This window comes from Solanum dulcamara, chromosome 12, assembly GCF_947179165.1.
Source record: "Solanum dulcamara chromosome 12, daSolDulc1.2, whole genome shotgun sequence".
In the NCBI taxonomy this organism is placed as follows: Eukaryota; Viridiplantae; Streptophyta; class Magnoliopsida; order Solanales; family Solanaceae; genus Solanum; species Solanum dulcamara.
The window spans coordinates 60,157,052-60,173,418 of record NC_077248.1 but is presented as its reverse complement, the minus strand read 5'-3'; the positions used below and the strand labels follow the sequence as shown (position 1 = coordinate 60,173,418).

Here is a 16,367-nt window from a genome sequence, read left to right as displayed (position 1 = left end):
AACACTTTCTTAATATATATTAGTATCATACCATGCAATTTATCTCTCTAAAAGAAAATAATCAATAAATTTATTAGTATCATAATAAATGCATCACTTCTTCATGAATGAAAATAAAATTACTTTCAAATAATAAAATATGATAATTTTGAGACATATGACAAAAACATGAAAATCAATGATATGTGTAGATGTAAAATTCGACTTATTATTTGAGTTACTCTCAATTTTCTTATTTCTATTGATGAAAAACTATTAAGCGTCATCCATTTATCAAACGATTATATATGAAGATCAACAAAGTTAACTAAAAAATTTGAAACATAATTTATGTAGGAATTTTTAGATGAGCGTTGGGAATTAAGCATTTTTAAGATGTGTAATTGGGCGCTTAACGGCGTAAGACTCGCATAACTAATCCTCACCTCGAGGCGTTTTGTAAACCTCGAGGCGTTTTGTAAATGCCTCACAGAGACAACTCTCGAAATTGCCTTTTAAAACACTAATTAAATTTCTTGGACAATCCTTTATTTATTATATCAATCAATATCAAGAGGAGAAGTGTAAAATTACCCCTCATTTTTCTCCCAACAACCCAAAACAACTCCAAACACTATCCTTAATCCACCAACCCCACCAAAATCTTTTCTTTTTTCAATAAAATAAGAAATCCATGTTGCATGAAGTAACTACATCATCCTCAAATCTCAACCGTTAATTACACTTAAAGTCCTCCATTTTTAATCTTTCCCTACAAACCCTCTCCCATATTTTCTTTACATACCAACATTTGTTCCTCTATTTATAGTCACCACACTCCCCTCTATCACTTAACCAAAAAAAAGAAAAAAAACTTCACAACATTTGTTTTGTATAAGCAAATGCCCATTTTTCTCCTCACTAAAGTTTCTCCATTACAATTCTAGCCATTTTCTTGATCCAATGGCCTCATCAATTACACAAAATGAGCAAGAAGTGGCCATGGATTTAGATTTGTGCAAGAAATCATCAAGTCATGTTCATGATCCATTGAATTGGGAAATGGCTGCTGAATCTTTAAGAGGGAGTCATTTGGATGAAGTGAAAAAGATGGTGGATGAATTTAGGAAGCCAGTTGTGAAACTTGGGGGTGAGAATTTGACTGTTGGACAAGTTGCATCCATTGCAAATGCTGATAACAAAACTAGTGGGGTCAAAGTGGAACTTTCTGAAAGTTCAAGGGCTGGTGTGAAAGCTAGTAGTGATTGGATTATGGATAGTATCAGTAAAGGAACAGATATTTATGGTATTACTACTGGTTTTGGTGCTAATTCTCATAGAAGAACCAATAATGGAGGTGCTCTTCAAAAGGAACTTATTAGGTAAACAACTTTTTATCGAAATTATTCGGTATATATACCGATAGTGTAATTTTTTTTTTTTGCATTTTCGGTACGTATAGCTTGTTGATTACCTCATTTTTTTGCATCACTATATTGATGATAATGATGATACTTGTAGAGTTTTAGTTATTCTTCGTGTGATTTAATAATGTAAGGGTTTTTATAACTCTCCATGTTAGCTCGATAACCCTATTTTTTGTGTTTTTTTTTGTCGATACTTATAATTATTTTTCATGTGATCTGATAGCATATAAAAAAAAATTGTGGAGAAGTATAAAAGTTAAAACTCTCATTCTTTTTATGGGAGGAGCAAAAATGGTTAGCACATATAATTTAATGATCTACTAATTATATATATATATATATATATATATATATATATAAAAGATCATAGTAATTTGTCACTAATATTCATTTAGATAATGATAAATATTTTTTCCTAATAAACATGAAATATTTTTATTTTGTTGGGGGGAGGAAGCACCACAACTAAAGTTTGATATGATGAAAATAATAAATATAAATTGGACACGAGAATTTTACGTGGAAACCCCTCTAAATGATAGAAGGGAAAAACCACGGGGTAGAAGGAACTCACTATTTTATATGGAGTACACAGCTCTCAAATACAAGGAGAAAACAACAATTAACACTTTTCTCTTGTAAAAGGAACAACTACTAAAGAGGACACTCAAGACTACAATATACGCGTTTTCTTACCATGTAAATTTGCAGGCAACTTTTCCCAAATCTGCAGCCAACTTTGTCAAACAAAGTTGCTGCCTCTTGGCCTCTTTTTTTGACTCCCTTTTGCAGCAACTTTTATTGACTTTCATTTCCCTTTTGCAGCAACTTTTATTGACTTTCATTCTCCCACTTGAAGATTTAATTGAGAATCAATTAAGTCTTCACACCATCCTTTCTACCCAATTACTGCGATGTTACGTTTCTGCTAGGCCAATAGAAGATCGACACCATATGAACTTGTTACTGTTGATCGGCTTCGTAAACATATCTGTCAGGTTGTCATTAGTGTGAATTTTCTGAATATCCACACTGCCTTCTTCCACCTTCTCACGAACAAAGTGATACTGAACTCGTATGTTCTTTGTCCTTGAATGAAATGCCGGATTCTTTGCAAGATGCAAAGCGCTCTAACTGTCACAAAACAAAGCAATCTTCTCTTGTTTGTGCCCGAGCTCCTCCAATAACATCTACATCCATATTGCCTCTTTGCTAGCTTGTGTAGCTGCTACATATTCTGCTTCCGTCGTAGATGTAGCCACGATAGACTGCAGTTTTGAAATCCAGCTTACAGCTCCTCCAGCAAGAGTAAACACATAACCTGTGGTGGACTTGCTTTTATCAAGATCACCTGCATAATCTGAATCAACATAACCTTTAACAGTAAAGTCTGATCCTCCATAACACATTGTAACATCTGAGGTACCCTTGATGTATCTTAGGATCCTCTTAACAGTATTCCAATGCTCTCTACCAGGATTAGCCATGTACCGACTAACCACTCCCACTGCTTGTGCAATGTCAGGTCTTGTACATACCATGGCGAACATTAAACTTCCCACTGCTGATGCATACGGTACTCTAGACATCTCCATCCTCTCTGCTTCATTACTAGGACACATACTTGAGGATAACTTGAAATTAATAGGAAGTGGGGTAGAAATTGACTTACAGTCTTGCATCTTGAAACGTCTCAAGATTTTCTTCAAGTAGTTCTTTTGAGAAAGCCAAATCTTCCTATTATTTCTGTCTTGGTGAATTTGCATCCCTAGAATCTTGTTTGCTGGTCCCAAGTCCTTCATTTCAAACTCCCTAGCCAACTGTGCCTTTAAATTTGTGAGACGATCTTTGTTGGGGCCTGCTACTAACATGTCGTCAACATACAACAGCAAAATAACAAAATCTTCATCATCAAATCTCTTGTAATAAACACAAGGATCTGAACTATGTCTGTTGTATCCAAGGCTTATAATGAAGGAATCAAATCTCTTATACCAACATCTCGGCGCCTGTTTGAGACCATATAGAGATTTGTTCAACCTGCAAACCAAGTTCTCTTTTTCCTGTTCTTTAAAACCTTCTGGTTGAAGCATATAAATTTCTTCTTCAAGCTCTCCATGAAGAAATGCAGTTTTGATATCTAACTGCTCCAAGTACAAGTCAAATGTAGCACACATCACCAGGACCACTCGAATTGTTGTGAGTCGAACCACCGGAGAAAATATCTCATTGAAGTCTATACCTTCTTTCTGAGCGAATCCTTTCACCACCAATCTTGCACGATACTTCTCCACTTGATCATTACCATTGCGTTTGATCTTGTAGACCCATTTATTTCCAATGGCCTTCCTTCCTTGTGGTAATTGAACAAGATCCCATGTTTTATTTTTATGAAGAGCTTCAATTTCTTCTTGCATTGCTGCCACTCACAGAGATGATTCTTGGCCTTTCATAGCTTCTTGAAAGGTTGAAGGCTCTCCATCTTCTATTAATAGACAGTATGCAATATTACTCTCCATAGAATAATCTGAGTGCCAAGCTGGTTCTCTTCTCTCCCTAGTTGACCGTCGAACTTCTGGAGTTTCGATCTTAGCTTGCTCTTGTTCTTCGTGCTCTGGTGCTGCTTCAGAAGAAACTGGAACTTCTTCTATTTCTTCAACTTCAACTGTAGTAGTCTCTGATTTTTCTTTTGAAGTGCTACCTTCTTTTGCTTGTATCTTGTTTTCAACAAATACAACATCCCTGCTGATTACCACCTTGCGGGCTGTGGGATCCCACAAGCGATACCCCTTGACTCCATCAGCATACCCTAAGAAAATGCATTTCCTGGATTTTGGATCCAACTTTGATTTTTCTTGGGTGTTGTACATAATATAAGCAGGACTTTCGAATATATGTAAGCGAGAATAATCAGCTGGTTTTCCTGTCCACATCTCCATTGGCGTTTTCAGATCAATTGCGGTTGATGGTGACCGATTGATCACATAACAGACGGTTTTGACTGCTTCTGCCCAGAATGGTTTTTCCAACCCTGCAGTTGCCAACATAGCTCTTGTCCGTTCCAACAAAGTTCTGTTCATCCGCTCTGCTACTCCATTTTGTTGTGGAGTATATGCCACCGTAAACTGCCGTTTAATACCTTCTTGTTTACAGAAGTTATTAAATTCATCACCAGTGTATTCTCCTTCATTATCTGTCCTCAAACACTTGATCTTTTTCTCAGATTCAAGTTCCACCCGCGCTTTGAATTCTTTGAAAACTGAAAAAACATCTGCCTTCCTCTTGATTGGATACACCCAACTTCTCCTGGAGTAATTGTCGATAAATGACACGAAATATTTCGCTCCTCCTAGAGACTCCACCGGTGCTTGCCAGACATTAGAGTGAACCAGATCTAGTATTTCCTTGCTTTTAGCAGAGGAACTGCTAAACTTCAGTCTATTTTGCTTACTAGTAACACAATGCTCACAAAAGGATAGTGAAACCTTTTTGAGCCCTGGAAGAAGTTTTTGCTCAGCAAGAATCTTCAAACCTCGTTCCGACATATGGCCAAGTTTACGATGCCACATCATCGTTGATTCTTCAAATGAACTTGCTGACGCGGTTGATGCTTCTCCTTCTTGGTGTGTTTCACCTTTAAGCACATATAGATTTGCAGCAAGTTTTTCTGCTTTCATCACTACAAGCGCTCCTTTGGATATTCTCATGACTCCACCATGAGTCTTATATGAACATCCATTATCATCTAGTTGTCCTAAAGACAATAGATTCTTCTTCAAGTCTTTTACATGTCGTACCTCCTGGATGGTGCGAACCGTGCCATCATACATCTTTATTTTGATGGACCCAATATCAATAACATCCAAAGCATGATCGTTTCCCATGAACACAGACCCTCCTGAGATAGAATTATATTGATGGAACCATTCTCTCCTGGAAGTCATGTGTCATGTTGCTCCTGTGTCCATGATCCAGACATCAGTGAAACATTTTCTGCCTTCATTATTTGATATTGCCTCACTACATAAAATATCGCCATCATCCGAGGTACATGCAATATTCCCTTGAGCATTTGATGACTCAGGGTTTTCACTCTTCTTCTTGAACCGACAATCTTTCTTGAAGTGCCCTTTCTTGCCACAGTTGTAGCACTTGATATTCTTCTTACTTCTTGATTGAGATCTGCCATGATTGTGACTCCCACTGGGGCCACGTTCCGTTGGTCTTCCTCTCACCATCATCAAAGCTTCAGCTTGCTGCGAACTTGTTTGTCTGTCTTCCTTATTTTTGCGCCGATTTTCTTCTTCCAAGACAGCGGCTGCAATTTCATCGAAAACTAGACTGTCTGTATTGTTCGTCAGGTTGATGATGAGTTGATCATACGAGTCAGGCAGACTTTGAAGTAGAAGCTCCGCACGTTCAGTACCCTCTATTTTGCAACCCATTGTTGTAAGTTGCGAAAATAGAGTATTCAAAGTATTGATGTGTTCAGTAACTGACATGGACTCTGCCATTCGAAGAGTATACAATCTTCTTTTTAAGAAGATTTTATTATGCAAAGACTTGGCCTCATACAACCCTGTAAGGGTATCCCATATTTCCTTCGCCGTCCGCTTTTCCGCTACACTAGACAACACTTGATCAGCTCGTGCCAAGTGTAGATCAGCAACTGCGTTGCTGTCTATGTCGTTCCACTTGCTGTCATCAACAAAGTCTGTGGGCCTGCCATCAATTGCAGCTAAGCAATTGTCTTTTCTCAATATCGCTTTATTTTCATTTTCCACAATGAGAAATTAGTCCCATTGAATTTTTCAACATCAAACTTTGTTGTACTCGACATTGTTATTTGCTTCACACCCTTCTAGATCGTTTCTGAATATTTTTACGAACAGTCATGACAAACTGTACCATCACCAAAATTTACTATTCACGTGAATAGTACTATTCACCGAATTTTACTATTCACGAAAAGTTACTATTCACAGATAGTATCTTCGCATAAAATAGATAGAATAACCGAGGGCTCTGATACCACTGTTGGGGGGGAGGAAGCACCACAACTAAAGTTTAATATGATGAAAATAATAAATATAAATTGGACACGAGAATTTTACGTGGAAACCCCTCTAAATGATAGAAGGGAAAAACCACGGGGTAGAAGGAACTCACTATTTTATATGGAGTACACAACTCTCAAATACAAGGAGAAAACAACAATTAACACTTCTCTTTGTAAAAGGAACAACTACTAAAGAGGACACTCAAGACTACAATATTTATCTTGGTGTAAAACTCTCTTTGTATTCTTACTCTCTCTTTCTGGGATGATTTCAAATGAGGTCAAGAGACCCTATTTATAGGAGAAAGAAAACGCGTATACGCGTTTTCTTACCGTGTAAATTTGCAGCCAACTTTTTCCAAATCTGCAGCCAACTTTGTCAAACAAAGTTGCTGCCTCTTGGCCCCTTTTTTTTACTCCCTTTTGCAGCAACTTTTATTGACTTTCATTTCCCTTTTGCAGCAACTTTTATTGACTTTCATATTTCTCAATAATTTTTAAATTGAATAAGGATAAAAATTTGTTAATATAATTATTGGTTTTAAAATTAAGATACAATAATCATAATGCCACCATAAAACATGAAAATTTATTACATCACTTCAAATCACAATTTTTTTAAAAATATCGTCGATGGAGTTATTATTGACCCTATTTTTTTATATTAACTTTAAAGTCAAGGAATATATTAACAAATGTTTATTTTACTTCAATTTGAAAAAGATTAAAAAATAAAATATTTTCTATTTTATTAGAATTTTTTTTTAATCCTTATCTAATTGAAAATAATTATGAGGTTATTATGGTTTTATACATATGACCTATATTATCAAAGTAAAAAAAATGGGATAATTCTATTTAATTAATAAAAGGAGATTAAGAAGAATCTAGAAGCATAGGCTATCACCTTTTCATTTTTCATCATCACACAACCAAGCTCAATCCACGAGGCATCACAATACACAATAAAAAAGATTATTCTCCACTATTATTTTAGTTAAAAGGATTTTGAAAGAAAAAAAAGTTTAAAAATAATATTATATCAAAAAAATAATGTGTTTAAAAAGAGAAGAAACAATATGTTTATTAGAAAAGTGGGCATTTTTGTCCAAAAGTAACTATAGAGGCATTTTTGGATTAAAGTATTAACGGCTGAAATATTTTTGGAGCAAAGTATTGATAGCAAAGATATTTTTTGACTCAACTATTAATGAAAGATATTTTTATTCAATTTTAAATAATTTAATGATATTTTTACCATTTTCCAAGTAAACAAATATAGCTTGCATTTATAATTTAATCATCTGCTATTTCGAGTCGATAGCTATAAATGATCCACTATAACCCTTATAATAACTACTCCCTCTGTTACTTTTAGTTGTCATGTATACTAAAAATATTTATTTCATAATAATTATCAATTTAAATAATCAATATCTTTTTTTAACTTTATCTTTAGCATTAATTATTTTAGAATTAAGAGGCACGTAGATAAATAAAGATTAAAGAATTAATAAGGGATATATTTGTCAAAAAACACTCATTATTATTTTTTCTTAAGAATTATGCAAAACTTTATCATGACAACTAAAAAGGAACGGAGAAAGTATTATTCTTTTTTGTAAAAAATTTAAGTTATATACCGTGATATTGTGAAAAACAAATTATAATATTAATGCAATTTAACCTATTAAAAGTTATTTATCATTATAGGTTTCGTCAATAAATAATGTCACATATCATATTACTCCTACTTTAATTGAGTTATGCATGTGGAGTTGGCAAAGGTGTGTGCGATAGGTGTGGGAGATTTTAGTCATTTCACTTCCTTCAAGTTTTGTTTTTTTTTATTTTTTTTAGAGATAAGTGTCAAAAACACACCTGAATTATCTCTTTTTTTTGAGTTTCATACCTAAACTATTACGAGCGTAGGTTTCATATCTAAACTATCACTTATTAGTTTGTATAAGCAAATGCCCATTTTAGTATGAAACTCACAAAAAGTGATAGTTTAAGTGCGTTTTTGATACTTATCTCTTTCTTTTACCAACTTGGAAGGACGTGTGAGAACTTACTCAGTAATTTCTAAATTATTTTTTGTAATTCAGAAAAAAAGAATTTAAATAAATAAATAAAATTATATTATAGTATCACTTGAATATGATGTGAGAGGATGACATTTTTATTTGTAAGTTTGTACATGCCAGCGATCTAGTTTTGTATTCAGAGTTTCACAAGAATTGATAAGGCAAAAGGGGCCACCCTAGACCATTGGGTGCTCCTTCTCCTCGGGCCATCGACATCATATGCTCTACTGATGACATGTGTTATATTTTGTATATAGGTAGTAGAAGTTTTTTATGTTGTTCGGACTCTTTAAAAATGTCAAGGGTGCGCGTCGAATTCACCAAAACTAGTGTATTTTTGGAGAACCCGACACGGGTGCGACATCAAAAGTGAAAAGTCCGCGCAACTTAGTAATTTTCAAAATCTAATGTTGATGACACTGATTTTGCAGGTTCTTGAATGCTGGAGTATTTGGAAATGGAACAGAAACTTGTCACACATTATCACATTCAGCAACAAGGGCAGCTATGCTTGTTAGGATCAACACTCTGCTTCAAGGGTACTCTGGCATTAGATTTGAAATCTTGGAAGCAATTACAAAGTTGATCAATAGCAACATCACCCCGTGTTTGCCCCTCCGTGGCACGCTCACTGCCTCGGGTGATCTTGTCCCTATGTCCTATATTGCTGGTTTACTCACTGGCAGGCCTAATTCTAAGGCTGTTGGACCCAATGGTGAGACCCTTAATGCTGAAGAAGCATTCCGCATTGCTGGTGTTAGTGGTGGATTTTTCGAGTTGCAGCCTAAGGAAGGATTTGCAATTGTGAATAGCACAGCAGTTGGTTCTGGTATGGCATCAATTGTCCTGTTTGAGTCCAATATTCTTGTTGTAATGTCTGAAGTTTTATCAGCGATTTTCGCTGAAGTGATGAATGGAAAGCCTGAATTCACTGACCATTTGACACACAAGTTGAAGCATCATCCTGGTCAAATTGAGGCTGCTGCTATTATGGAACACATTTTGGATGGAAGCTCTTATGTGAAGGCAGCTCAAAAGCTCCATGAAATGGATCCTCTTCAAAAACCAAAGCAAGATCGTTATGCTCTCCGAACATCTCCACAATGGATTGGCCCTCAAATTGAAGTCATTCGTGCTGCAACTAAGATGATGGAGAGGGAGATTAACTCAGTGAATGACAATCCATTGATCGACGTTTCAAGAAAAAAGGCCTTGCATGGTGGCAACTTCCAAGGCACCCCTGTTGGTGTCTCCATGGATAATACAAGATTGGCCCTTGCATCAATTGGGAAATTGATGTTTGCTCAATTCTCGGAACTTGTCAACGACTATTACAGTAATGGGTTGCCATCTAATCTCACCGGAGGAAGGAATCCAAGCTTGGACTATGGTTTCAAGGGAGCTGAAATCGCGATGTCTTCTTACTGCTCGGAACTTCAGTTCTTGGCAAATCCAGTGACTAACCATGTCCAAAGTGCTGAGCAACACAATCAAGATGTGAATTCCTTGGGCTTAATCTCAGCTAGGAAAACAGCTGAGGCTGTCGACATCTTGAAGCTAATGTCATCAACCTATCTAGTGGCACTTTGCCAATCTATAGACTTGAGACATTTGGAGGAGAACTTGAAGAATGCAGTCAAGAACACAATTAGTCAAGTAGCTAAGAGAACTTTGACAATGGATGCTAATGGTAAGCTTCATCCAGCAGGATTCTGCGAAGAGGAATTGCTTCGAGTCGTGGACAGGGAATACTTGTTTGCCTATGCTGATGATCCCTGCAGTTCCAACTACCCTTTGATGCAGAAGCTGAGACAAGTAATTGTTGATTATGCAATGAAGAATTGTGAAAGTGAGAAGAATGTGAACAGTTCAATCTTCCAAAAGATTGGAGCTTTCGAGGACGAATTGAAGGTTGTGTTGCCTAAAGAAGTTGAGAGTGCAAGAGTTGTTCTTGAAAATGACAACCCTCCAATTCCTAACAGGATCACAGAATGCAAATCATATCCATTGTACAGGTTTGTGAGGAAAGAACTTGGAACAGAACTGTTGACAGGAGAAAGAGTCCGATCGCCCGGTGAGGATGTTGACAAGGTGTTCACAGCAGTGTGCAATGGACAAATCATTGATCCATTGTTGGAGTGTCTCAAGAGCTGGAATGGTGATCCTCTTCCAATCTGTTAGGTGTTTGCTTGAAAAAAAAGGACCTTTTTTTTTGGCAGTAATGGTGAAAAAGATATCTTGGATTTGGCTTTGTTTTTTTCTTGGATATGTTTGTTTCAGGTTGTTTAGAATCTCATTTAAACACAAAACAACAATAACTATGCTTTGGTTTCAAATAAATACTTCATTAAAGTTCAACTCATGTCATGACCATTTGTATTAGGAGGATTCAACGTGAATTAATGAGTTTTACAATGGTTGCCAACCTACCGCTTGATACCGGCAACGTGGGCACTCACATAGGTTGAGTTTCATTTTTGTTTAACACAACAACCACCACTCTTCAGTACCAAATAAGTCAGTATCGGCTATATGAATCATTATTTTTCAAAGTTCAACTCATATCATCATCATCATTTTGTATTAGGAAGATTCATCCTGAATAAACAAGTTTAATGAGGCTATTATTTCGTAATATTCAACTGAGGAAATTATGACAACTTAGACAAAGATTAGAAAGAAAAAAAAGAATGACCATGGGTACTAAAAGCTGAATGTTTATTGGTTGATATCTGAAAACCTGTAACAAATGTCTGGTTTCCTGCACATACGAAATTATTGTAAACAGTGTGCGTAATATATGATGCCCTGGATATTGAAGCAAATTCCTGCTGGCAGTGCACCACTCATTGGACAATTGATCCTATTTGGTGATCCAATGAGAAGTTTCATCACCTTCATTGTGGACTATCGTGTTGGTATTTCCACCAGGTGACAAAGTGTGGTGTCAGCTCTACAACAGGCTGGAATTCCAAGAATTCATTGTTGGCAGTGGTCTAAAATGTATGAGATGTGGAGCTGGTCTCCTCTGTTCACAGCCTGCAACGGGCCTCGCTGCACAACTCAATGTTTGGATCGAGAGTTGACTTGGTGTAATGATGATGGACTGAATTCGGTATTGGGGTCGCACGTGAACCACGTGTTGCCAGATCAGCAGAGCATGCTGTTTGTAAGGTGGCCCTTGCACTTGTCCGTGGAACTACAGCCGAGTCTTCCACTCTAGGCAATTCAGAATTCAGAGATGGAATGGCAGCCACTGGAAAATTCTGAGAGTATATTTGAGGATCAGCAGCTCATTGCTCGGAGTTGACAGGTTCTGAGATGGATGCAGTCACTGCTGGGACACTACTTGGTCTGTTTGGTAATGATTGTCCAGTTCCGACAATAGACCTCCCAACATCTGGAGAAAAGCACACATTATAGATATCATTTATACGACTACACAAAGTATCAGAGAGACAGAGGAAATGTTTAATGTTAACAGAGTCCGAATGTAAGAGAGCTTGAGATGCTATTTATCCTAATTATATTTCACATTTATACCCCAAAGTTATATCAAGACTAGACAAGTTCGGGCTTTTGATAGACAGAATCAGGACAGAGAAAAAGGAGAAATATAACACTATAGCTTTATATTTGAACATGTCGTCCACAGTCCACTGCTAAAAATAGAAGTTCTAAAAATCTAGGCTCCACTAACAGATAGATTGAAGTGCTTCTCTTTTGAAGCATATGCAGATAACATAGTTATAATCAAGAAATGAATCATTAGGAATGCATACCTACAGTCATCTCCAGTGACCCAACTGAATCAGCAGTATCTTGTACTTGTGTCATGGCTTCGGCTAGTAACCTATGCACATGCACTTTGTTGTAGATCGTATCAAGATCTTCTTGCTTTTGAGCTAATTCCATTTCAGCAATCTGAAGCAGCAAATCATACTTCTTCATAATTGAATCTAGCTCTTTTTCAAATTCAGATTTCAGGAGCAATTTCTGCATAACATTTATAACTGAAACCTTTAGTAAGCTTTACAATGTGAAACATTGTTATATTTAAATAAAAAAATAAACAATAAATGAAAAGACAAATGAACAAGAAAAGAACAGAAGTCAGAAGGACAAACCAGATCTTCATGCTATTTCGTAATTTGTTCTCTCCTTTTGTATCCTCTCCATCTCCATATGAAGTGGGTGTAGGTAAAGGGATTGAGGCAGGTTTAGTGTGTTTGGAGAGGCATCAGGACGGCATTGATCTTCGTGGTTGTTTCTGATTTTCATACTAGTACCATTCACTGCACCAATACTTGTATGTTGTTGCAGTGGCAAATTTCCTATAGACCACTGCATAGAAGAGTCTATGACCAATTCATGGAATCTAAAACCTGGCGACCGGAAGAACTAATACAATTCTTATGGCTCTGATGATTGTCTTCAGCTGGTTTATCACACTGAGGACTGGAATTAGTTGCAAGACGCCAGCATTTATGTTTATCACCAGCAGAAAGATGAGGCGTTCCTAGAAAATGGGGTTGGCATCAAAAACCAAATATGTCAGTGTCTGATGATAAAGGAGAATTACTGGAAACAAAGACGTAAAATAGGCACTACGTTACCAATTTTGTGTCTCTTTCCCTGGACATGCAATTTCCTTTTCTTCCTTAACTTGGGCTCTGGAGTAAGATGAACTTTATTGCCCTCTTTTTCAGAAACCTGTTCCCCTTTAGATGGCTGATTCAAATCACCCTGGAGTCTTTCTTTCCTTCTAATTCCTCGTGATGGACTAGGCAATTGTTTCCACCTAGGAACCTTTCCGTGCAGCAGATTTGTCCAGAAAACGTGGGGAGATTCATTCTCCACCAATCCTATCACAAAAGAAGAATCATCCATTTGTTGCATTTCCAGTTCACCAAGTAGATATATTTTACTTGGATAAGTCCCTCCATTCTGCTGTACTTTCAATATCTTTGAACAGCTGTTATAATCACTGTTCTCACAGTTACTAGACATTAAGCCTAAAAATTCAGCAAAGACATCATCTAAAGCAGCAGCTTCAGATGATCTCTTTGAGATAGAAGATTGTACATGGAAACAATCAAGCATATTGAAATGATAAAAAGCACCCCAAGTTAGCAGCCCATGGCAAGCTGCTTGTTTCATATTCTCTATATTACTGTCAATTGTCAGACCTTGCATTGCAAGAATTAGTGCTTTCTCTTCAACAGTAAAACATGAATATAGACGCAGTACCTTTATATGCTCCGACTGTGAATAAACTGTAATCTTCTGCAGGGATCTTAAATCATTATTTGGGTCTCAGTCACTGTTAAACAAAATAATTATATCTATTCCCGAAAGCTTGACACTGGGAACACAAGCACGAGTTTCCATCAAAACAGAAAATTTCCCACTCCCCTTATTGTTGAACTTGTTCAAGGTAGCTTGCTTCATTTTACGAGTAACATTCCCACTAATGCTCGTATAAGAATCCCCACCAAACTTCCGATAAATAAAATCATCCAAGATATCCCCTATGGAAATAACACCCGAGCCACCAAGAGACTGTAACATAATCAACATAGCATCAGTTGAATTTACAAACATTGGCACTAGCCCTTACGCAAAGGAATAGGAAACAAATAAAACAAAATGGATATATGATTCGACCACTTCATTAACTAAATTATTATTTAAAATTGAAAATGTTCAAATATACCATCAAACTTTGAGAAAAAACTCATAAATGTCGTTCGTTAAAAGTTTGGCTCATCTATTCATTTCAATTAACAAATAATGTGTATAAGTTTTTTCTTAATGAATAGCATAAATGAGTGACGCTTTTACTTATTATTTATATAATATAATTTTATAAAAAATTAATTCAAAATTCATAAACTAAAAATGTTAACTCCGCCTCTAAAGCACATACCTGTGTGCATCTTTTACAGTTACTTCTTCCACCTTGTCATCTTGTTCTTGAGCCGACTGATTTTCCTTTTTAGCAGCATCTTCTGAACAGATTTTTTTATATAAAAAAAAAAAAGCAGATATAATTAATAAAATATAGTATATAAAATCTCATGGTTTCATACATATATTTATATATACAGACTACAGTAACTATATTTATTTAGTAATTACATATTTCTTTTCCAAAAAATAAAAAAATCACCAGATGATTTCGATCTTTGTTGTGCTCGTTGTTTCAGCCATTGTTTATAGCTGCGCCCAGTCATTCTCTTCTTCAAATTACTTTCCTCGTTTTTCTCCATCTCCATGACCATAATCCTTTTGTACTCTCAAATAACTCACCAGTTTTTCTCTCTTATAGTCTCTATTGTTTTTTTTAAGCTTTATTTTGTCCTTTAGCTTCAATGGTGAAAAAATTGGCTGTAGACATAGCCAGCTTGTCTCCTTCTCTGCAGGCGTTCTCTGCCACCTGCGCTACAGAGTGCTGTCTTCTCTCCTTTCCTCCTTGAGATAGTACTCTGCATCAACTGTGCATGCAGTTAATGGAGGGGGAGAGAAAGAGTGTGAACTTTTTGGAAGAGGGTGGTTACTCAGTTTTGTCTTATTATACTCTTCGTCTTTATTTACTATTTGTTTTTCCTAAATTTTTAAATATTCGTAGTAAGTTGTTTTTGGATGATGTTTTAGTGAAACTTCACTATATTTAGCCACAAATTTTCTCAAGAATATTTGGTTTTTTTAAAAAGTATTATTTTATATCCGTAAATTCTAAAACTTATTTAAAATACTTATAAATTTGTGTTATCACTTTATAATGAACATGTTCCATTAAAAAAATCTTATAACATAATTAATAACAATCAACAACAACAAAATAACAATATGGGTAAGAACAATAAATTAATTGAATTAAAAATAAATTGTTTTTTTTCCAATCTTATCATTCAAACTATTCTTTTTCGAATGAGATAATAACAAACTATTCTTTTATAAAATATTCCCACGTTCTTTGAACAATCTCTTCCGACAAGTTTTCATTTTTATTACTTGATAAAAATGTTATTTAATGGTGTTGGTTGGCCACATTAATAAAATAAGTTGGTAGATAAATATTAGTTAGAATTAATAAATGATGAGTGTTTTTATAAAATATAAAAATTTGGGGTAATTTTTAAATTTTTAAAACTTCCACTAATTCCCAAGTTTTTTTCAAAAACTATTTGGGGTCAAATGACACCTAAATTTAAGATCGCGCACTGCATAGTCTATTGGGGGCTCCCAATAAAATTTTCTCCATAATCAAGGTTCGAATTCAAAATCTCTGATTAAGAGTGAATCAATCAATTACTGCACCACACTCCATTTGGTCTTTATTTACTATTTTCATTAGGCTAATTTACGAATACAGAAAAGATGTATATTTATTCTTATACTCTTAGAAAAATGTTAGATTTACCCTATTTTTTTAAAAAAAATTATAAGAATTATAAAAGAAAAGTTGAAAATATTACAAGTTATTGAAAATAATAAAAGGAAAAGTGTGTGATATATATAACCCTTAACTCTGTGATTTATAGGTAATATACTTCTAGTTAAAAAACGATTCACATAAACTCCTATTATTATAGAAATGACACAAATATTTCTTCTATTTCATATTAAGTGAATTTATGAGGCAATACATATCTGTAAAGAAAAAAAATTAGGATATAAATTGAACACCATTTTCCACTTTTGCTTTTTTAGATATCTTCAAACTATTCTTGAAAATATAAATAATTCAAAGTAAAATCATAAATATGAGCAATTAACTTTCTTGAAATTATTACCTAGAAATTGTAAATG

General features: G+C 35.3%; 1 protein-coding gene and 1 pseudogene across 1 annotated transcript; one reads left to right on the top strand and one right to left on the bottom strand.

The window, feature by feature from the left end:
- The first annotated feature begins 838 nt into the window (after positions 1-838).
- Positions 839-10,886, top strand: LOC129877809 (phenylalanine ammonia-lyase). The gene is made up of 2 exons (XM_055953341.1): positions 839-1,361; positions 8,984-10,886. Exons 1-2 carry the CDS (start codon positions 943-945, stop codon positions 10,731-10,733), a joined length of 2,169 nt encoding a protein of 722 aa, XP_055809316.1. The 5' UTR covers positions 839-942; the 3' UTR covers positions 10,734-10,886.
- A 472-nt stretch (positions 10,887-11,358) lies between these two features.
- LOC129875809 (uncharacterized) lies at positions 11,359-14,156 on the bottom strand (annotated as a pseudogene).
- Between the last annotated feature and the right edge of the window lie 2,211 nt (positions 14,157-16,367).

Bases quoted from the DNA above. Each gene is read 5' to 3' on its own strand.
- LOC129877809 (XM_055953341.1), top strand. From the start codon at position 943: ATGGCCTCATCAATTACACAAAATGAGCAAGAAGTGGCCATGGATTTA. The intron at 1,362-8,983 runs GTAAACAACTTT...CTGATTTTGCAG, and splicing joins CTTCAAAAGGAACTTATTAG to GTTCTTGAATGCTGGAGTAT.